This window comes from Patella vulgata, chromosome 4, assembly GCF_932274485.2.
Source record: "Patella vulgata chromosome 4, xgPatVulg1.2, whole genome shotgun sequence".
Lineage (NCBI taxonomy): Eukaryota > Metazoa > Mollusca > Gastropoda > Patellidae > Patella > Patella vulgata.
The window spans coordinates 24372900-24398085 of NC_065882.2; the positions used below are offsets into that span (position 1 = coordinate 24372900).

Here is a 25186-nt window from a genome sequence, read left to right on the forward strand (position 1 = left end):
CTAAAATTACCAACCCACTATCTTGGAATTTATACAGAGTGTTTAAAGATACAGTAGTCAAGAGTTAGAGAACGCTATGAAGAATGAACATATTCCAAATTATAGTCAAATTACCTTATTTTGAGCGAAGTTATAAATGTTCGAAGTTTTGACAAGAAATAGCCATATTTGGAAACTCCGTCCACAGCCTCGATTTCATCAGTCTCCGGCCGTTTTAGCATTTAACGCAGATATAACGGGTATTGTCTAATCCACTCAATATCTAAGTCATCCGATAACCTGAGGAGTTGATTATGGGTTTTTCAAGGGAATAGGTGTCTAAAAACAATTTCATATAACATTTGAAACTAGAAAAAACACTCGTACAATGATTACAAATTTATATACAGTTTTTATGTTCACAAACAGTTTAGTTATCGTCTGGTTATGGATACATGCTTGTATAATAAATGTTTCCACTAGAATCCAATCAAATGTTAATTACTTTAGTTAGTAATGGATTGTTATTCTTGACCAGTTTTAAGTGCCCCCCCCCCCACACACACACACACACTCCACCATCACATACGAAATTGTAAATGTGCGACAATCTAGCGGCTGTGGGTGTATGTGCCGTTTCCTGGCACCCCCTCCCCCCTTTACCACGCGGATATTCCACCGCCAGTATGATATATAATTAATGTTAGCGCCCATCGTTGATAGCACTTTAGTATAAAAGGACCGTACTAGCTACGAAACGGGATAGAACATTATGGCCTGAAAGAGAGAGAGAGAGATGGGGTTAACGTCCACTCGATACAAACTAGGTCATTTCGGGACTAACACATGGTTCAATTTTATTTCAATAATTTGCTTGCGCGTAGGGGTCCTTATCAGTGGGAGAACCCACGAGGTTGGACATGCGACTCTACTCCTTGTCACGTACAACCGGGGAATGGAAACCTCGCCAGTTGACTCAATGACATACCTTATAATACAGCGCGCACGTGCTAACCATTCGGCCATCCAACCTTCCTAAACCGAAATAGGACACCGCATATAATTAATGCGTAACGAATAAAAACATAAGTGCTTGAAATATATTCGATAATATTGGACAAATTCTCTTCTTCGTGAAGGGGTCGTATCTGCTACACTTTAACTTCCTATTTTTCTGTATCAACTGGACAAATGAAGACGGGAATACGCCATAAAATGTGCTATGAAGGAAATTTTGCCAGAACGGCCGCCATACGGCCGAATTCCAACTGGTAAGGGTTCTTTTGCGTGCACGGAATCATCCGAAGGACTAGACACTGTTAATTGGAAGACCCTCCGTCCTGCACCACTACTGACAAGGGGGGACCATGATGAAAAATCCCGAGGAACTTTACCGGCGAATCCAAGACCTATCGGTTATCGAGCCAGCGTCTTACTCACTAAGTGAAATGTTTTTATGCCCAGAATGCTTTGTTTTTATCTGGAGACGGATATTATTCCGACATGCATTGTGGCTGCTCTTTGCAACAGGTGCCTACACGACAGTCCCTTCCCCCGACCCGACTGACTTTTTCCCGCGTTCCGATAGATGATAAGATACAACCATTTCTGCCTATTGTAAACGTTATCCAGGACATAATTTTTCGCCGGGAATTTTTGTAGATTTGCTGAGAGATGCCCTAGTAGCCCCCCCCTCCCCACCCACACACACTGGCACTGCCATGGACAACGGTTTTTAATGCGTAGGCCGCCTCATTCATCCCACTGAATCCCTAAGAAACTGATAAGTGCCCATACACGGTACCATACACGGTTTAGAGACATAGTGATACATATTTTCACCTAGTAATAAATTTGACATGATTTTAAATGACAGATAACTAGCGTGTAGATATTAATCATGTAATCTGGTTACCAACCGATACTTTAATTGGCTTGTTTTAATTTTACACTCACTGAGCTTTGTAAGTGTATTAACTAAAGGTATAATTTATAGGACATTGCTTTACGGCAAAAACTGATTTAATTTACTCAAGGTATAAATTACTCACAAGTAGATCATATTAAACAAGTACTGTTTGATCTGAAACAAGATTTTGCAAATTCCCACCTAATTAACGTAATATGATATGATAAATGCTGTTTTCCCAAGAGAAGAGAAAATTATGGCGGACTCGAAAATCAGTTTTTTAAAACAATAACATGGACCACACGAAGATATCGGAATTTCGTCAAAAACGATCTTTTTTCTAAAATTAAATGGCTATTAAAAACAAGTCTATGCATTAACAGCTTGGTGACTGGTGTGGTCTAATTTGTGAAACTTCACCTGTATTAGGTGTTTCACTAGAGATTTTTACGTCCGTAATTTCACCATGTGTATTTTTTGAAAGATATCTTTGTTTGATGAGCATACGAACTGTTATGTCCGGTGGCGCAATAAATTATTTCAGTAGCTGGAAACATTCTGGTTTTCGGTGGTAGAGATGGGGGGGGGGGGGCTTTTTTTATTATCAGGGAACCCTACAAATGTATTGTCCAGCAGGGGCTGACTTACAGAGGACCATTGAGGTCAATCAAATGAAAAAAAAAATATTCTGAATATCTTGTTTTTACAAGATAGCCATCTCGTTATTACAAGATAGCTATCTCGTTATTACAAGATAGCTATCTCGTTATTACAAGATAAACATCTTGTTATTACAAGATAAACATTTTATACAAATATCTCGTTATTACAAGATGTCCATAATATCATATTCATTGTATTTCACGTTAAATCTTTAATAAACAACAACAAGATGTCTTATTATTACAAGATAGCTATCCCATTATAACAAGGTAGCTATCTCGTTATTACAAGATACGAAGAAGCCCATTAGGGTCAATCACATGAAAAAAAGTGTTCTAATAATTCATTTCAAGGTCGCCATACACTGATTTATCGAATAGCTAGACCAACGAAGTACTTTTTTTATGTTCATACTGTCATTGATACCATTTATTAATATCACGACTGATTGATTTCATGCTCTTTTGTATTTCGATAATACAAGCTAGAATGTATACAAATTATTACTCAAGAAATCAAAATCAAGATAGCAACGATAGATAATTTCCCGACATGGATTCAATTGGATTAAATAGAGGCGCAGCAAAGAAGTTCAGCGAAACTAAAAGATTGTTGTTAGTTAGTTGTATTTTACGTCCGCTTCCACCGAAGTGATATCGCAGACAATCACGTGTTATTTTTTTTATTTTTTTTATTTTTTTTTTTAAATTCGAATATCTCTTGGATTTCGTAGATGCCTGGTGTTGAGGTGTGGATACTGGTCTCTGTAATGTCGAAACTGCTTTCTACTTCGTATATTCCTATTGATGGATTCCGTGGCTTTATAAATTCGAATTTTGGGTTTGCGAGATCTGGTGTTGTTGGAGATCTAGCTTCTCCTTCTCGTCTTCTTTTTAAAGCTGGTGGTTGGACTGGCGGAGACTGGTTGGCTGGTAAACTTTTCGAGACTGTTGGTGCCGTTGGAGCTGGCTTCCTGTCTTGTACTGTTTTTACTGTTGGTGGAACTGTCTCTTTTTTCTTTTATTATTCAGGGCCTCGGAGAGGGCATTCTTTCCGTGAGTGACCAAGCTTCTCACATCTAAAACATGGAGAAGGATGGCCTGGCGTTACTATTCTAACTCTCGCGTCTCCGTAGTGGGCTTGAAGTACTATTAGGTTGGGTATTTCTTTTACTTTTTTATTTGGTATTTCTATCTCGACTTCTCTTATTCTTCTGTGGACATTTGTATTACCTAGCCGGAGGTCTTTGAACGATCTTACTTGGCACATGTCTGTCATTATTTCGATGAAGTATTCATCAAAGTAAGAGACTGGGAAGTCATATACCGTGAGGGTGAGCACTTTGGCGAAGCGTTTGTGGAAGCGGTAGGTTATTCCCATGTGGGTGTGGTTCTCTGCCTCGATGATTTTTGTTTTTGTTTCTTTTGTGCGTACGTGTACGTGCCATTCTTCCTCTTTCAGGTATATGGTTAAGATGTCATCCCACTTGCCGAGTAGGTCGGTCAGGCACTTCAAGATTCCCCTGTCGGTTAATCTATCCGTGCTGCTGACCGCCACGTGGTAGGAAACTCGGCTGGTCTCTTCTTCTGGTACTACATAAGTTTTAACTATCGGGACCATGGTGACTGGGTAACTGGAAGACTGGAAAGCTGGAAGACTGGATAACTGGAACACTGGATCACTGGAGCAGCAGGTGTTAACAGGGCGAACGCTAATTAACAACTGAGATGTGTGTGATAGCAACGGCTTGTTTAAAGTGGATTTAGATGAAAAGTCGCTAAACACACACGATCAAAACCGTGTAAAGTCAAAACGAACGAAAACAAAATCGGCCAAAAATGTGTTCAAAATCGACCTAAATATAAGTCACCGGATTCTTATAGCAAATATTGGGGGGTGGGATGGCTGAATGGTTAGCACGTGCGCGCTGTATCATAAAGTCTGTCATTGAGTCAACTGCCGTGGTTTCGATCCCCCTGTTGTAGGTGACAAGGAGTAGGGTCGCCTGTCCAACCTCATGGGTTTTCTCCGGGTCCTCCGGTTTCCTCCCACTGCTAAAGACCCCTACGCACAAGCAAATTATGGAAATAAAAATTGAACCATATGTTAGTCCCGAAATGACCTAGTTTGTGTCGAGTGGATGATAAAATCCATTTCTCTCTCTCTTTATAACAATTATTAACCGATCGTTTTGATTTCATGGCCGTCATGGCCAATATAATGCTCGTTTTGACTAAAAGTTATGTTACTGTATTGTGATGCCTTGCGATTTCTTGTTCAATTAGTATTGGGCTTGTTTTTATACACCATGGCGAAATGAGGAACTTTGGATAAAATATTCTCTCGAATCAACGAAACTATGACGAAAAATAATAATACCATAAACACTCCATGATAAAACAACCCTTTTTAGTCTTACAAAGTGATTGCGGCGAATGTGAACCGTGCTATTTTATTTTTTCTCACAAAATGGCGAAAGAGACTATCATGAAATTTGACCCTTATCAAAATGAAAACAATCTGATTAAAACACAGATCCTACTTCCTTTCGTTTTTGATAGTTCAAAATTTCGTTTTACTTGTCTTTACTACACTAGGATCTGGAAGAGTTGTTATCATTGACGTGTTCTGGATGGTGTGATTTATTGGCCAATGAAACGGTCTGTTACGGCGAGCTTTAGGCGTGTTTTGCACGGAACTGTGGGTAATCCACTAGTAACATCAATGCTGATTGGTTAATCAAATGTCTGACATCATAGGTCAAAAGGCACTCGTATAACCTCTGACGCGATAAATCAGTGTATGACAACCTTGAAATAAATTACTTAGAACCCTAATGGGATTCTCGGTATTTTTTCAGTTGTTTCACTCTAATGGTTTTCCGTAACGTTTATGGACGTTATAGTAAATGTTATATGATGGAGGCTCGCGTTTGTCTTTACATGTACTTATACTGGTAGCTAGGATTAGAAATGTAAACAATTTCAATTTGAAACCGGGTTCAAATTCGGTGGGTTTCTTCTCGCTCGTCACTATCACAGCTCTGCCCGCCACGTTGAGTATCCCCCCTCCCCCCCCCCCCGCATGAAAAAACAAGATTTGAATGCAGTTTTCAATGCTACATAATCATAATCAAATAGGCTCAGATAGGTTACAAATCCACTCTATCATTATCCACTTAGCCCTTTATTTCTCGGCGCCAGAGGGGTGGGCGAAATAAATAATGGGTTTTCGTGCCCCCCTATCTTCATCCTCAAGCTAAATTAGCGGTCACCACGCCCCTGCCTGGTCTCGACAGGAAGCATAAAAGCGCCCTTGCAGACCGAAGCTGGTTTACTCCCGACCTGCCGACGCGGGAAGTTTGTTTTGGAACTAGATGGAGCAGCTGTATAATCTCCATTGGGGAGCCAATACACCCTACATTTAGTTTTCTTGCTTTTGTCTGATCTAGTTAATGGAACAACCACGCTCTCTATTTTATATTTCGACAATACAAACATATTGATAGAACTTCATTCTAGTCAGAATATTCAATTTCTCGTCTTATTATGATAAAGCCGTGGCGTTTTATACCGATAACTGTTATTTTAACCCGGGAGTGCCGGGTGACAACAATACCTTCATAATAATGTGAATATTTTGTAGTTGATAAGAACACGAATCAACAACATAGAACAGTTACTTGACTATACTATCCTACACATTCTTCAATATACTGGAGTCTGCAATCAACATATTGTCACAATGCACTGCAAAAACTTCAAAGTTAGTTCACAATTCTTTATGAAATAAAAGCAATTTCCGCTTCTATCCCGACAAGACAACATGGCCGCTTATCTATAATAAACTGTGTTTTATGTTGTGAATATATCAATTTTCTCTGCCTATCAAATCACTGTAAGTAAATAAATCAACATTTACTTATCATTGTAAGGGACTTGCTGCTTGTCATCAAAAATAATTGATTGTGTACATTTGAGAGTTTCACCTTTTACAAATATCTCAGAGGCCATTTTCCCTGTTTTTCATCGCTATTTTATAATCTAATTTTAATTTTAGAATATATTACAGACTATGAGATACTATACCACGAACCTAAGTAAAGATTTGATACCCTATTGAAACCATCCTACAGTTTCATTTTACCGGGTTTTCATGGCAATAATTAGAGAAAATATTGTCGTTGTAAAGATCAGTTCAAAGTGAAATAAAGTTGCATTTATAACCATAAAATACCTGTATTTAATAGATGCCGTCTTCATTTTCGCGGTTGGGTTAGAAAATTGCGACTTTAAACCCTATTTCATTCATTCATTTAAAAGGCTATTTCTTTATCTCTCTGCGTATACTTGGATCATAATTTCAAACGCCAAAAAATCAACCGCAAAAAGCTTTATTTGAAAATGATTAATTAATTATTAGATAAATCGACGATGGTGTACGGGGAGAGGGGGAGGGCGGGGTACAAAAATAGTCTAATATAGTCACGAAGAGATCGGATTTACTTTTATTTTTTTTAAAAATAATAGCATTAAAACATCCAGCTTAATTATGGAAGCAAATTTTTTATCTGTTTCATCAGGTTTATTATAAATCCATCTTTCCGAACACCTAATTTAATCAGTTTCGTAGCTGAATCTATTATACAGAATGATAATGTACCGTTTATCTTTAGTCGTATAGCTTCTATCATGGGCAACATATAAACCATAAAAGAATTAAGAGTAAACTATATAACACAGTGATAAACCCAGTACTGTATACATTTACCATTACTGACCACGCATCATAAAATATATGTTTACACCAAAACTTGGCAGCAAATTATTCTACTTAGATTTCTAAGAGTAGCAGGAATTAATGGAGCAAGACATGGTTTCTAAAAGATATAGCAGAACCGTTACACAGACTTCATCAAAGACTTGACAAACCAATAAACAAATTTACAACCAGTTCTACTTCCGCTTGCCATTCACGAAATACCGATATCGTATTTAAATATCTTTATATTATTATAATACCAATTATATTAGCCCTCGTAAAGAAATCAAGTAAATGAACTACTAAATAGCATTTTTCTCTGGAAATAAAAAGAGCAGCGGCTTATTTATGCTGCGATATTCAATTACAAATATCAATGTCCAGCGTATCTTAAAAGCTACCAAAACCAGACGGCAAACTACTTGCAAAAAATAACTCGGAACTGTCGTATTTCGGTGCCCAAATGAATATAAATCAAATTAAGTTGTTTTTCCAAAGAAAATATCTATATAAAAACGGCTTTAAATTTATTATTAGATGTTTATTAAGTCTGGGTGAATATATTTACTAAACAATATTTGACAGTTTATTATCTTATGTCCCACCCGCACACAAAGATGACTCATGTCGCCAAACAAACACCAAACAAACAAAGCCAATATCATCCTGGAAAACAGTGATGTGAGGATTAAAACTTTTTGCCAGGCATATTTTTCCAACCATGGTGCCTTGGTTTAGGATACTAGAAATAGGTTTTAACGTCCTACTTTTCTGTACCGACACAACTAATTAAGACGGGAATAAAATCATTGGGATGTTTTTAATCCTAGTAAGTATTGTACACTCAACAATACAAAATAAAATTAACATGTTAGTCTAAAAACACTCCAAGTATTGTGTTGACAATATTCATTTCCTTTCAAGATATTCCGCTATATTTGTTAAGTTTTCAAGGCGAAAAGATTAAACCATGTTAAGATGGAAATATGAGTTTAATTATCGAAAAGCATTTGATAGTTTTCATGGATCCTGATTTTGAAAGGCTTTGTATGTTTTAGAATTTTATAATAATAAACTACATATCTTAACCCAATACTCTCTGCTTGTATTTAACTTTCAGATTAGCTTATGACCAAGCCCAAAGCAGAATTCAGAAAGAGAGGTTTATATTTGAAGGCATCAGCCGTATGCCGTATAAAAAATGATACCCCGGGTCTCGTACAAGCTTGGGGGCGAAACCACAACACCTGAATCGATGACAAACCTTACCCTGATATAATGTGAGACCATTCGACCACTTCATATCCGACAAAAATGTTCGAAACAGATATTGAGAAAGGTTTTCCTTTGGTGTTGATGTTCTCGATAACGATTGCCAATTTTTATCTGTATTTACATACAACGACCAAGAAGACTTCGTCTCATGTGATAGACATGGTTGGTGTACAGGACCGAACATCAGGAATGTTAATTTCAGGACCAAATCACGTATTGTAATCTTAAGACTGTTAGTTCAGGACCAGAAACCCGGGTAAGGGTCAGACTGACTGAGAATCAAATCAAATATCAGGAACGTTAATTCGGGGACCAGATATCATGATGTTTAGCATCTGGGTCATATGTGGCAAACGTTAGATTTTGAATCAAATCTAAGGAAAGTTAGTTTGAAGTATCAAGAACGTTACCTCCATGATCAAATATAAAGAAATTAGTCTCTGGACAAATTACCAAGAACCAGTGGTTTGGATATCAAATATATAAAAAAACACACAGATTTCATGACAAATAGAAAGCTAAACTCAAAACCAAGGAAGAAGTTGAAACATCTCTGTTAAGGACAACGTATCAAGAACGTAGAGATTATGAGGGACATCCGAGACATGTGCGGTTATACAAATCGAAGTAATAATGACTACCTGATTTTGCAACTATCTCATTTCTTTATAATGGTGGGTTATATATCTGCACCCGTCCCATTATAATATCCTATCATTGAGAAGAGTTAATAGGACTTGATGAAAATATGGCGGATTAACCAAACTAACACAGAGATGTAGCCGGACATCCATCACGTTTGAGTACAATAAAATCGTGCTTAGTTCTTCGCTGGATGTCTTTCCATTATTCTTTTCATTGGCCTTAATTTGTTTTGAATACGACTCGCGTTAATATGACGCCTATTTATTTCTTTGTGGTGTTTCAGTATATATGACACTAATGTTGATAAAGAAAACCCGGTATTTGAATAAATACTTAATAAATGATAAACCTCGAGGTGAATAACCCTGTAGACAATTCAAGGTGGTCGTAATGAACGACGAGGTGCAATCAAAAATCAAATTTCAGACGTCTTATTATTTCCAAGCCACATCCTGAAGGCAAGAAAGGGTCATAAAGAAACGCCTTATTTGAATAATTGGTAAATGAAAATGAGGGAAACGCTAAATCCCGATTTGAATTTGCCCAAGCATCTTTAAGGGATGTGATGGTGCTGATCCTAGGGGACAAATACAATATTATGAGGGCTGCAGAGCCCGAAAATATCATATTTGTTAGCCGAAATTGTCTTAATTTTACCCGAAAATGCGTTTATGCCCCAAAAATTGAACCCCTGAGAACATGTTAGGGGCAGAAACTCCCCAGTCCCCTCCACATCTAATACGACCATGGTGACTTTTTTATTCATTACCACATAAGGAATCGGTGATTGAAACTTTTATTCTACTTAATCACTATTTCAATGGGCATATGCAAATAGCGAGCTATGAAGTGGGACAACCACCAATCTAGTGTGTACGTTAAAGATACTCTGCTAATTCAATAAATGGGGAGGAGCTCGTTCAATTGACTTTTTATACATTACTTAAGAAATAAACACGAACAATTTAAAAGTACGGTAATAACAACGGAAACACGTATCTAAAAATTGTTGACAAAAAAATTGGATGATTGAACTAATGAAATACTGATAGGTAGATAAAAGAATTCAATACATTTCAGGGACAATATATGTATATATATTCTGTTAGCCTGAAGCTGTAACTCTCTTCAACTTTATAATAGGGCAAGTAAATTAAATCTAATGGAGCGAAACACTTAAGTTATGGCGAGTCTGTCAGACACGAGACTGGCGGTTAAAGTTAATGGTTCATAATAAAAGACAGTACAGTGTGTAATACCTCAATTAAGTAGTGTTAATAAAAGTTCGACAAATATAGTGCATTAGAAAGTACAAAAAAAGATGCAATAAAAACGAGTTTAACGTGAGTTGTAGGTTTCAGAAACATTAATTAAAGTGTCAGTTATAAACACTATATATAAGAGCACTGGTTAAGTTTTTCATCAATGTAGATTATTAAATCAAGCGGTAGGAATCTTATATCGCAAATTTATAAAATCTAAGATAATCAGTAATAGAATTATTCTTATCTTTTTATCACTAATGTAATAGTAGAACTTTATCGTAATAAACGTTAATTTGTCATATTAATGATAGATATTTTGACATTTATTTATTAATTTTATAAACATTTATCTATAATAACCACTATTAATACAAATGAAATTGAAATAATTAACTTTATCTGTTATTTATTTTATATTTTGTCACGTGTTTATTAATATTGAAGTTAAAAAGACATATTATACAAGAAAACCTTTATTAATCATTATATTATATTAATAATATAATTAAGAAACGCTTTTATCAAACATACATACCATTGTTTGACATACATAGTCTCACTACTTATTGTTAAATACTTTTATCATGTTTTTAAGTATTTACTACTATAGTGTCTATAACAATGGTTTACGTGTGCTTTTATCATAATTCGTACTTCTAACAAACATTGATTATAAACACTTACTTCTGACAAAGGTCGATTATAACAAGTACTTCTAACAAATATTGATTATAACACGTACTTCTGACAAATATTTATTATAACAGGTACTTCAAACAAGCATTGATTATAATACACACTTCTAACAAATATTGATTAAAACACGTACTTCTAACACGTAACAAACATCGATCATAACACGCACTTCAATCAAGCCGTTTAAAACGTATCCAACATCCCTCGCAAGAAGTACTTTGAATAATCATTTTAATTGAAACATCGTTCATAGGAAATACATTGATTAAACATTTTAATTTAAATAATGTCAGCAATAATTTCATCATTTGTATATTAATTATTTATCCTTATTGTGTAAATGTTGTCTATACCGTATACCCCCATTCAGTTTAGAGTTTAAGAAATTAGCATAATATTGTACATTTCTATCATAATGAATGGCTGATTAAAATCGTCTGGAATATTATTGGTAATTATCACTAGATGATAAAAAGTTATGAAAAAAAATCTACTTTAAACTTGTGTAATCTAATCAACACTCGATTTTATTGCCAGACTAGCTAATTGAAAAACCATTGAAATATATAGAGACACGTGCTGATAAATAATAATATTATATCTATATGTTAATACTTATGTGATGTATTCTTAAAGGTAATGTAATGATAGCAGTTAAATAACATTCTTAAAGACGTATTTGACACCAGTCTAGCCAAATACCATAATTTATTGTAGTTTATGAAATTAAAACTCTGTACACACCTGTAGGTATAATATACAAACATCTAATATTATAAGGTGTTAATAATAGTCCAGTAAAGTGAGAAATGGCAATACAACATGTTGGTTAAAGGGACACATGTACTATTTTCTGTTATTAAAAAAAATACCACTGTCTACTTCTATTTAAAAGGTGTTTTGATTAACAGCAATGTAGTTCTATTTATAAAAAAGGCCTGATTAATTTTTGATTAATTAGGCTTCCAAATTTTGGGGTAAGAGATGCATAACAAATTTTAAAAATACTGGTATGGCCTAGTGGTCTAAAGTGTGGCGATCATCTCTGGATTGCGGTCGTGGTTTCGTATGTGACTTGGGAGATAGGGGCGCTTGTTTACTCCAGGTACTCCGGTTTGCTCCCACGGGAAAGACCCCTGCGCGTGCACTAAGCATAATAAAATAAGACGACTTATCTGTGATATCACTACGTGGAAGTGGACGTTAACCACTAATAGAAGAAGAAGAAGAAGAAGAAGAAGAAAAGAAGAAGAAGAAACATAGAAAAAAGGTACACGGTCTATATAGGCGCTGCATATAATTATTTTCGTTTTATTTTTTTTTTTTTTTTTTTATCTAAAATAATAAATTCATTATCTATCATTGTTTATACCCACCCATAAATGAATATGCGTTCTTCCTCTTATTAAACACAGTATAACAATACTGTACGGAAGCGTATAGGGGTCATGCAAAATCCGTACATTGTCGATATAAAAATTATTTTTTTACAACGAATGATAACAAATATTGTTAATAACAAAATATATTTCTTTTACGAAAGATAACAAATATTGTTTCGTTTACCAATTATTATTTATAACAGATTCTCCAATATTATATTGACATGGTTTATGTATTTTTTAAAATATTGAGATGCTAGTATTATTTCTTTAATATAAGTAGAACATAGGTAGTGATATATAATTAACAATGAAGAGATAGTAGACGATATTTGTATACAGGTATATGTTTAACAAGTGGGTGCTAAGAATGGCTCTATTTCTCTTTCCCTAGTTATAATAGTACGTACTGGATTGAATCGGGTGTCACATTAGGTAATATAAGAATATGACACATATATGATATTTGATTTGTTTGTTTTCATCTCGAGGCTTCAGAATTTGACAGATGTCTTGTGAGTTTATTGAGAGTCTTTACCCATATTTAGTGTCAAAATAGTACAATAGATGTTTGTAGATGTGGTCCTGAATAGGCAGTTATATGTCATAACCCTTAATCCAGGAGAGAACATTTAGCCCACAGTAGTCCAAAGTTATATTTTGAAGATTTATATACACTTCAAAAATTGATTGTCAAAAAATATTTTTTTAAAACTTCATAAACACTGGTTATTCTGAAACGCGTTGGTAATGTGTAAGATTTAGATAAAGAGGTGGCCGTTCTTACTATAATTTTTCAAAAATAGATAATGCAAAATGAATATATTGAAAATTTCATTCAAATTACTTTATTTTGAGCGAATTTATCAATGGTTGTAGTTTTGACAAGATGTAAATTGTTTTAGTGGCATTTAGTAACTGGATGAGAATAACACATGACACAATTATATGGAATACAAGTTACTTAAAGATTTTTTTACAGCGACGTTTCGACGAGAATTCTCCCGTCTTTATCAAGCAAAGAATGACCATCATATATACCATATATTTTGTATATATATCCTCATTGCACTATGATGGTCATTCTTTGCTTGATAAAGACGGGAGAATTCTCGTCGAAACGTCGCTGTAATAAACTCTTTAAGTAACTTGTATTCCATATAATTTTGACAAGATGTGTTCGTTGATGGTAACCACCGTACTATTCGAATCATAATATTGCTTCTCCAATTTTAAATTAAATCATTAAATGGCAAACCGTTCCAATTTACTTAAAATCGGGACCATCCGATGGTATCGAGAGTTGATTAGGGCCTGGTCATGTTAATAAATGTCTAATTAATCATTTATGTAGCATTTAAGGCCAACAGAAAGACCTGCAGTAGGCAGATTTAGCTCTTACATAATGTCTGTTTAACTTTTACCATGTTGTTCGAATGCCCTGCACAAACTGGTTAAATCTATATTACATCAAAGAGGTAGAAATACAGATTCCATGATAACAAGATATTGCACTTTCTTATATTTTGAACATCCCAAGAATATCTTTCTGTCTAATAAAGATAATTTATAATTTTCTATACTAATATCTGACACAAAATTTGTTACCGATTCTCATAAATTGATGTTAAAGAAAGGCGCATGTATATCATTTAATAATATGCAATTCCTTTGAGTGAGGGTGGGGGTGGGGTGTGTGTTTGGTGGTTATTATGAATCCCACAAGTTTGATAAATTTTGCATATTTTATTTTTCTATTGTAAGCTGTCTAGATTTTAGCCGTTTAAATTCACTTTTAAAAGCTTTTATTGTACTGTCATTCTGTTGTCAAAATGATTTGAGTCAGAAAGTTCGAATAACTTTACCCTTTAAGACATTTATCAAGTGCTATTTTGCATAACTATTTTTTCGTTGGTATTTTCATTCAAAGTTATTGGTGTGTAAATAAAAGTGATTGAATTAATAATGTATATATTGTAGTTTTAGAGCTTGGTTTAAAGAACGTGGGCTATCCGCTGAAGTGAAAAGAAACCCCGGCTCTAAACTGACAGGGGTCATATTTGATAAAACACCGCCAAAGCTTTATTCGGTTATTTTGACAATAACATGGTATAGGAGTTCTCATATGGCAGGAGAGGGAAATTATGCGCCAAGGGCACATATGAATAACACTGTCTATAGATCTTTAAATCCAGTCACAGTGGGTATTTTTTCGTGCCATCCAAAGGACTATACACGTACATGCACATAACCGTTGCCTGCCCAACACCCATTACTCGAATTTATTTTAAATTTAACATCATATTGAAGATCTAATTCTTTAGTTTCAGTGCTAATTTTTTTTATTTATTTATTTATCTTTGTTTTTTTGTTTTTGTTTTTTACAAAATGGCGCTTTCAAATAACTAATCCCGTCTTTATTATCCCAGTCGGAACAGGACAGTGGGACATTAAAACCCATTTCATTTCATTTTATTTCATTTCAAGTAACTTATCACATAAAATATATAGTTAACAAAAAATAAAACATAGTGAAATCAGAGTAATTTCTGAAAATTAAAACAAATACGATTCATCGAGAAATGTTGAAAATCTAGAAACGTTACACGTATCGAAAAATTCCAATGGTCTTCTCGGGTCGGTATCTGAACCATGATATCGCGGTTTGACGCGTAACCGGTTTGGCTCCGTTCCTTGAGCAAGAGACCAGTGTGTGTGTGAAATAGCTTTATTCAACGTCCGCTTCCACCGAGATGATATCGTATCGGCTTTTATCACAATCGAGAATTCATCTATCATGTTGCTCAATTTGTTCATTGTGTATTCTTTCAACCCAATGGAATAAAACTTGATTTAGTGTTATACTTGCCGGTTGTTCATGTCGTTTTCCCGTTTATTCATTACTGTTGGGACTACTGATGTAGGCCTTTATAGGTTTAGATCCCTTTCGTTTTACTCGTATACGGAGCGCTGTATTGTATATGATATAGGCTTAAAGGTTCAGGTCCCTTTCTTTGTTAAAGACCCCTACGCGCAAGCGAATTATTGAAATGAAATTAAACAATATGTTAGTCCCGAAATGACCTAGTTTGTGTCGAGTGGACGGTAAACCCCATCTCCCTCTCTCTCTCCCTTTCTTTGTAACTAAAAAAAATAATAATTAAGATACCGAGCCAAACGGTGTACCGAGCGAGGCCAGTGTAGCGACACCGGTGCCAAGACAAACTCCCAAACCGGTAAACACAAACCCTTTTTGTGGCCCTCAAGGGTTAAAAGATGAAGTCCACAGTAACGCCAATTTATTTTCAATGATTTAATGTCAACTAGATATTTTATTAGAAGGTTTAATGGTGGTTCGTTATAATATGGTACAAATAAATATTACATATATATGTATGAACTACGATGTAGGTACGGACATCAAAGAAATTTTGTACAACTTTCGAGAAAGATTTAGATTTTAACATTTTTTAAAATATCGAACTTGAGTTTAATCAGTACAATATTATCATAACCCAGTTAACATATTAAAGAGGGTAGTGGTGGTGGTGGTGGCGAGTGTTCTAACGCCTGCGCTTTAGATCATAAAGTCTGCCATTGAGTAAAGTGGCGTGGTTTCGATCCCAACCTTGTACGTGACAAGGCATAGGATCGTTTCTCCCAACTGCTTAAGATCTCTACCCACACGCGAATTATTGAAATAAAATTGTGCGAATGTTAGTTTCGAAATGGCATATTGTATGCCGAGTGGACCTTAAAAACCATGTCTTTCTACCCATACACCATTCCCCTCTCAGTAAATTGTTCACAATATACTTGAAGCGAATTCTCCATGTTTGATAATCTCTACAGATGTCAGTAATAACAAACACCATGGAAAAGTCATAGATTATAATTCTTATAAAAAGCATGTTAATGTTAAAACGCGTTAAGTTTAATACATAATTACTTTGAGTTTAGTTGAAGGATCAAATATTTTATTTCCCTATCATTACAAACGCCCTCATCTTGCTATAAAACATTGATATTAACGCCCATCCTTTACCATTTAAATTGATTAAAAATTTAAGCTTAAAGTCATACATCTCTCTTAGAAGTAACTACATACCTACAGACTAGGAGACCTTAATCCGAAGTTAAAAACAAAAACCGATTATATTAAGTAGCATTTCGTCATAAACAACCATAATACTTTTACTTTCTCAAAATCGTGCGAGTGATTTTAAACGAAAAGAAATTGCGAATTTTAGCACCCGACAAAGAACGTAAATAGTATAATAAATATCATTCTTAGGAAACCGTAGTAACCATATCGCTTTAATTCGACGTTAGTTTGACTGAAATATGCTGAGGATTTCATCTAATGAATTTTACACATCACCAAAGATTTGAACTATTTTTTTTATTGGCGATGTTCGGTAGGGGATTAAGCAATAAAGAAAAAAAATGTTATCTCGGAGAAACAGCCAAAGGGGTTTAGGAAAGGGAAAAAACATTGCGCGGTAATTAAGTTTTTAGCGATAAAGAGTGGCGTCTTTCCATGGAGCTGTCACGAGATGTTATAGTAAGAAAACGTAGGTAGTAGAAAAACGCATGTATATACACTATATAGACATTATAATATACATCTCGTGTCCCTTTCTTCCTCTCTATCTGTTTATAACAAACAGCAAACAAGTCTGTATACTATACACTTCTACACTTGAAACGAAGCCGTCTTAGCGCACACAAAAGGATTAGCTAGCTACCGTGTTTCTCATGGATTAGAGGCCATCCCACATATCCTTGGATTTACGATGGGTGATTTCAGTTCGGATGTGCCTAATTCTTTGTTTATAAGTGATTACAGTGTGTAGTGATCCTGTGTTTATTTTCAGAGATGGGGGATTAGTGAGTGGTGGGGGCGGGCACCTTGCTCCGGGGGATAGAGAAAAATACACAAGACATGTACTATGTTTTCGGGGTCGCTTGTGACTTTTTTCATCATATTTTATTGTGTTGGGGACGTATGGAGTAGTACTGATTCGGATATTACTAGACCAAAAAGAAGTAAGTACTAAAACTTGAAAATTAATGTTTTTAATAATTCTTAAACTTATTTTCATTAAGAATCGTTCTCTTTTCAAGAATTTCATTAAATTTCTTCCTTTCTTCATATTTTCAAAATCTTGTCAATCAAATCAGTTGTATTTATTGAGATTTATTGTGTAAATACACATTAAATCAGTTTCTTTAAAATCATTCATATAAAATGACTTATAGGTAAGTCCCCAAACAGCCCATTTAACTGAAACGTGTGGTGTCAGGCACACTTATTGATAGTATCTGAAAAACTAAATATTCTTCTTTTAAATATCAAAATAACTTATAATTAAATACATTCACCTGTAAATACCGACCACGTATTTAATAATTGAACGTAATTAAACCATAATGGTAGATTTTATCTGGGATAATAAAAAAAAAACATCCTATAGTTAGTATGATGTGATTAACTGATCGATATCGCCATGAAGAAAGACTTTGATTTCAGAAAGTAGGAAAACAACTTGAAGATATTTCGTTATGTTCTTCATTAGACCTGTCGAAGCTGTAAGAAGTTAAACCCCATTTCATTTCATTCCTAAGAAACCGGCACATTATGTACCTTTCATGTGCAACTTAATTTTAAATTCCAAATTTAAATGCTCAAGTCAAATGAGGTATTTGGGTTGATGAATTTAGATTTTAGAAGTGTTACCAAGTGTTCTAGAGGATGACGTTAGTCTCTCTCTCTCTCTCATCGTAAGGTATGGGGGAGATAGTTTATCCTATTGTATTGAGAAATCTCACGTACTGATTGCCCAGGGCCTGGCAAAGCCTTAATCCACCTTCAAATATTTATGTGGAATTGGGATGTTATAATGCATTTCTTTCTTTGGTTGTGAAAGTAAAAGAGTGAGAGAAAAACATTTATTAAATTTACATAAATTAACATTTGGTGATGTGTATATTCACTGTCTGTATGTTAATTATATACAAAAGTTATCTGGACAGCGTGAACTTCCAAACGAAATGAGATGTGATATAAGATGTTCTGGAAAGAAAGTTCCTTGAGTCTGGTTTACTCTTGTCAGTGGTGTTGGTTGTGGTATGAAAATCCACGGTAAAAGATCCCCTTACAGGTGGAAATCGAAATGAGAATATGTAAGATTTCCCTCATATCACACTGCATGGCTCATGCCCGTCTCCATTATGGTGTAGAAAAATTAGACTTTAAATCACATTTCATTTCATTTCTGTCCATAGAAAACCCCTTGTTTTTCTTGAATCTATTTAGTTACGAATTTTATACTACTAATACCAACATGCACAATTTCCAACAACAACCGAATTTCTTTGGGGAGGCCTTCACATATCAAAATTCCAAGCAAGCAATAATATACCATGCAATTACAACCATTAGAAAAGAAATTGAGACTGTTTTAAATTATTAAGAACAATTTGTTTTACATTACTATGAACAATTTATTTTAATTTGTCATGATTTAGGGGTGTGCCTATAGAAGGTCTGTATCTGTTAACCCGTGTGTACTCTATGGACTAGAAGTACTTGAAGAAAATTTGTTACAAACACTCTTTCGCTTATTGTTCAAAGATTTACTACTGGGAAGCTGGTAATCGTTATATTAGGAACGTTTCAATGAAACTGTGAATGGAAATTTTTCTCTCCCATAAAATCGTGATTTATGACAATATTATGTTAGGATACGTGCACTTCTGACCGCCATGTTCGATACAAAAATTTAATAAAATAATATATTGGCTAATTTTGATACCATTACACAAAATATAACTTGTGGTCATATTGGTGCACAACGGTTTATTGACATATTTATTTGTCTATTGGATCTTACTGATACACATTAATGCACTGTGCATTAAAAGATGCATATTAAGTTATTGACACATATATTTTGTCTATCGAATGTTATAGATATAGACTGATACAATGCCCTTTAAATGATACATAGTGAGTTGTTGACAAACAAATTTTTGTCTAAGTATCTCATTACATACTGCTACATTGAGCTTTAAATGATAAATAGTGAGTCACTTGTGCATATATTTTGTCTAATGAATCTTATTGATGCACACGGATACATTGAACTTTATAAATAATACATAAGGAGTTATTGACACATATATTTGATCTAATGAATCTTAATACACACTAATACATTGAGATTTAAATGCGGCATCGTGAGTTATTGACACATATATTTTGTCCACTGAATCTTACTGATCACTGCGCTATAAATGATGGATAGTGAGTTATTGACACACATATTTTATCTATTGAATCTTATTGATACACACTGATACACCGAGCTTTAAATGATGCGTAGTGAGTTACTGACACATATGTTTTATATATTGAAATTTATAGATACACATTGATACACTGCGCTATAAATGGTGCATACCGGGTAAATGACTTATACTGGCCGTGGAACTGATTGATACCCACTGATACATAAATAATGCATGTTGAGCCACTGATACATATAATTCAGCTTATCTGTCCTACTCATAAGCCGGGAAAGTTATTGAGTTAATGTGAGTCAACGTAATCAGAATGCTACTGTAACTATTATTATATAACACATGGTCATAGACTATTACTACAATTTCTTTCATAAGGTCACCAACTTTACATTCTTGTAAGCAAAGTGTGAGAAATGGAATCATGTATCTGAGTTAAATGGTTGCTTCTAGTAATTATTAAACCACGTTGGTGATGATGGTTAATAATTAACTCTATAAAGTCCATACATGGTTTGATCTTGTCAAAACCCTTCTTTGTATATTGGACCATTTCGATACACATTTCTGCATAAATATTAATGCATCATAATATTATTTGCCAGTATCAAGATTTCAATATATAATTGAACTGGACTAATACTTTAACCTATTTTTGTAATACGTTTCCATCTAAATTCAAAATTATTAATATTACAAATTAATTGCTGGGTTCGGATAAACACTGGGTTGAGCTAGCGTAAACTTTTTTGTTTTTATTATGGATACAGTTCTGTGAGAACAACTCTATGGCTACCAAAATACCTACAATGAAACCTTTTCTTTGAAATATGCATAGTTTATGATTATAAGGTGTAAAGTCTGTTAGATGTTTATTAGTAATAGTGTTGTATTTATTTGTTAAAGGCTATATTGTGATGATAAAACTATTTCTAACTCAGATGGATTACATTTCATAATGACAAGATAACGCATTTTTGTCGTCTTTTATACCTCGTTTATGAATAACGACCGCTTTTTTATGGAGTTTTTGCATTTGTCTGCTGGCACCGATCGTTCTTTGTTTGATGTGGTAATAATCAGGAAGTAAAAGTGCCACTTGGCAGTATGACGGGAAGAGAAGAAATTCCTATATAAATTGTAGCTAAATTAAAAGGGGAGTTGCATGTTTCCCAAGGTGTCCGTCGACAAAATTGAAAACACATAGCCCAATTATCCTGTCTCGAATTTTCAAATCAAAATATGGAGCTGCTATTCCGAATTGATCGATACATTTGCTGTGGGATGATATATTTGGACTAAAACATATTCAAACTAATATATTTATCAAAAGTTTGCTTCAAATCCCTTTCAAAACATTTAAATCGCAAGAAATGTATATCATGCCACACGAACTTACTTGAATCATCCTTGTTTGTCACGTGACTTGATTGAGTAAGACTCCATTCCGGCTTGTATTTGTCGTTAGCCGCCGTCCATTTACTATAATTATCGAAGCCTACGTGAATGCTCTGTCCAGGGGCGGATTGGGGCCGGGGACCGGCCCGGGCTCCCGTGTCGGAGCGGCCCATTTTACTGACCGCGGAGCCCGGATGGGGGTTCTGGGGGCTCTCCCCCATGAAAATTTTGAAAAATGAACCCCAAATATGCGATTTGGTGGCATATCTGATTATAATCTCTGTCAAATAATATATCTCATAAATCGATTAATTTAGGCCAAAACCCCGACCTGAAAGTAATTTACAACCATCAACCTGTGAAATTATCATATCGTCATTATTATTAATTAACGTATTATCATTGTATCGTCAAGACCAGCTATCATCAAATTTTGCCAAGGCCTTAAAATTGAATATTTTTTGGGAGTTACGAACCATCGGCAGACGTTTCTGGCGACAGTGTCGGGTGAATCCGATGAAATTTTCGGATAAAATTCGGAATCACCATTGCAGGATTCCGAATTCAGGCCCACACCCAGCACACCCGGGCCAGTAAGTCTATTATACCAGCCCAATCCAGATTCCATACAACATGATCATCATCGCTCCATGGCCCGGTCTCATATAACATTGTAAGTATCCAAATACACCAGTTTGTATCTCCCAAATGTATTTCATTATTAGTAGAAAGGTCGTTTGCATCCACTGCACCATTTTTTATGGAACGGCAAATTAGAGCAGTTAAAAGCCAGCACTTCTGTTAATCATTAATTTATAAAGAACTAAGGTTATATTAAAGTAGCTAAGTCTCTAACTCAATATCATCCAAAACCTTCGACATTGAAAACACGAATTATTTGTCAATTTAAATCAACATTGTTGTTGTGTTCTTAACGGGAAAAGATGGGCTTCTGATATCCAATATTTAAGACAAAATAAACATTTTACCATTGCGGTACACGAATCGTGTACCATACTGCGTTCCAGTGCCATTTGTAACAAGGAACTCGAAGAACGAGGCTAGACATATCTATCAGTCATGTCAAACGGTGTCCCATATTCTTATCTGGAGAGCATGCGCAATAAATACCTACGGTGTAGACTTGAATAACCAGATGCTAGAGATTGCCATTAGATTGAGACTCCTGACGTATTTCGCCGAACATAACTGATTAGAAATTAAAGTAAAAACATAAACGACTGAATGTAAATCAGTTTATATACATTCATATTACATTATTATATGCGTTGCGACTCGCTTGTGTCAATTTCTAGGTCCCAAATATTAGCGGTTTAGCGCCTTTAAGTCTTATAAAGGTAGAGGTGTAATTCACATTGAAATAGTCTACCTCAGACTGACGTAAAACAAATTCACAAATATGAATGAAAATATCCGAAAAATAGCTGTTCCAACCATGAAGGGAAAACATAGTTTTAAGATAAAATTGTAGTACCCCTGGAATGATATCTGCAATGTCACAGTTCTACCTTGGCGTGCAATTTTTTGGCTCAAACAGATCCCGAGCAGAAGAGATCTGTTGGATGCGAGAGGAAGGTAAAAATATAAAGAATGTTGTAGGGCACAAATAGTAGTCAATGACATGTGTTATTGTACAATATGTTTACAAGTAAAAGAAACAAGTTATCTGTGTCTACAATCATTATTAATATACAAGGGTATTGTTCTATCATCTATATATTTATATCGTGTTATAGTATATAGAAGATCTATATCATCAGAAAATTAGCAACTTATTGTTCGCAGTCGTCGTCCAGAATTCTTAAAAAAACAGACGTTCGCGTAAATTACATTTCCTAAAGTCAGCCGATATAATTTCTGTTTCTTGCAGTCAGGTCAGGACCAAGATGTTCGATAATTTTTTTAATTAGGGCTACCCGAAAGCATTCAGTTCCATACATCTCAAACTGATGCGAAGTTTCGCAAAAACGTCTCTTCCGTGTCAAACTAGTTCTACCAAATATTGGAAGTCGATAGCTAGTCACCCAACGATCGTTTACTATACATGCCATGATGTGGTCAATAATTTACTGACATTTCTGAAACAGTATATATTAACTTTTCTTTAAAAGAGAAAGTTATCTTGTAAAATACATTTAGTCTGCGATATCACTATTGTGAGAGGGTAAAATACTAGATCGCCTTTGTCTTTTACAATATAACCAATGAAGTGGTGAAATCTGCACGATTCACATTCCAGATCGCCGAGTATAAAACCATGTCTAGTTCAAGACTATTTTAACAATTTTATGGGGAAATAATTAGAGGAAAATACATTTTTGCAATAGAAAGTTGTACACAAGTAATAAAGCTGTTCCAAAAATAGAACCATTTTACATACTTTCATATTCCTTTAAATAAAAATCGTTAATGATGAGACGGACAAGCTCGGTATTTCTGATCAATGATATATTTGCCCCAGAGCTAATTTATTAAGACATTCTCCGACATAAAGATTTTTCGAACGATAACGTTTTAAATGTTTCCTATTTTATTCATTGGGATTTTTAAAGAAATACATGTTTAAGCGAATATGGCGTTACACACTGTATGGATTATCACACGAGAGAGAGAGAGGGAGAGAGAGAGAGAGAGAGAGAGAGAGAGAGGGGGGTTAACGTCCACTCGACACAAACTAGGTCATTTCGGGACTAACATATGGTTTAATTTTATTTCAATAATTCGCTTGCGCGTATAGGGGTCTTTAGCAGTGGGGGGAAACCGGAGGACCCGGAGAAAACCCACGAGGTTGGACGGGCGACCCTACTCCTTGTCACGTACAGCCGGGGATTCGAAACCCCGCGAGTTGACTCAATGACAGGTCTTATGATACAACACGCACGTGCTAACCATTCGGCCATCCAACCCCCCGACACTGGAAAGAACCTGATCTACTGCATATTTACAAAACTTTTTAGCATTCATTAAAGTGTGAATGTCTTTGTAAAATTTCCCTTTTGTAATGAGTTAGTATTGTCGCCAATGATGTTTTTTTTCCCTTTTTTCACTGTAACCTATATATTTTTGTGATTGGTAATAATAAAACCTGTAAAAGTGGATATTGAATTATTCATTATTATCCTCGGGGTTTACCACATCCAAAACAATATAAGTTATTAAACTATATGTATATACTCGCCGATACATTGCTGACTGTGGAAATTGCCTTTTAATACGAAGACTTGTATTGTACACTGAAAAACATTCTTTGTATTGGATGTCCATAATAATCCGTGTGCAGAAAGGAGCAATTTTGGTACCCATAGTGCCACTCCAATTTGACATTATCCGCGTTACACTACAATAAGCAATGATTAGGGATGGAATTATGAAATATAGAGAAAAGATTCTGAAATAGACTCAAGAATTTTCATATTATCTGTGTTAAAGAATTCGCTGTTTATTGGCCAACCAGGGGAGCTGTTACCCAGAACATGAGCTTTGGAAAACGGCGAAAGGATATTAAGTAGAGGCTGTAACACACACTTTTTGGTCCAATCTCCCCTTTGGTTATCATAAAGATAACACATTTACCATACATTGATAAATAAATAACATATGAAGCGTATATTGCATATACAATTTATTTTCTTCTAATATCGAAATGATGCTGGATTTTGGTTACTAGCGTTGTACTTTGTTTTTGGTCTCACTTTTTTGCTCAATCGAAGAGGCTTCGTTCTGATGGTAAATTTTCAGTAGCATTTTAAAACAAAATCTTTCCAGTTGTGTAACCCAATTTTAAGCCCCTAATAATGACTGCCGATCAACTGGGTAAAGGCTGTAATATCAATCTTTGTCTAAATCGCTCCATTGGTTATCATAAACTTTACTTTCAAATATCGATG

At 34.9% G+C, this 25186-nt stretch overlaps 1 protein-coding gene across 2 annotated transcripts in view; it reads left to right on the plus strand.

The window, feature by feature from the left end:
- The first annotated feature begins 16827 nt into the window (after positions 1-16827).
- Positions 16828-25186, plus strand: part of LOC126818066 (R-spondin-3) — a 35230-nt gene continuing 26871 nt past the window's right edge. Inside the window, exon 1 of one of the 2 annotated variants that reach the window (XM_050545243.2) lies at positions 16828-17624. In XM_050545243.2, the coding sequence (XP_050401200.1) occupies positions 17528-17624 (97 nt within the window). In that variant the 5' untranslated portion in view covers positions 16828-17527. The remainder of the gene's footprint in view (positions 17625-25186) is intronic. The other variant, XM_050545242.2, reaches the window with a different exon arrangement.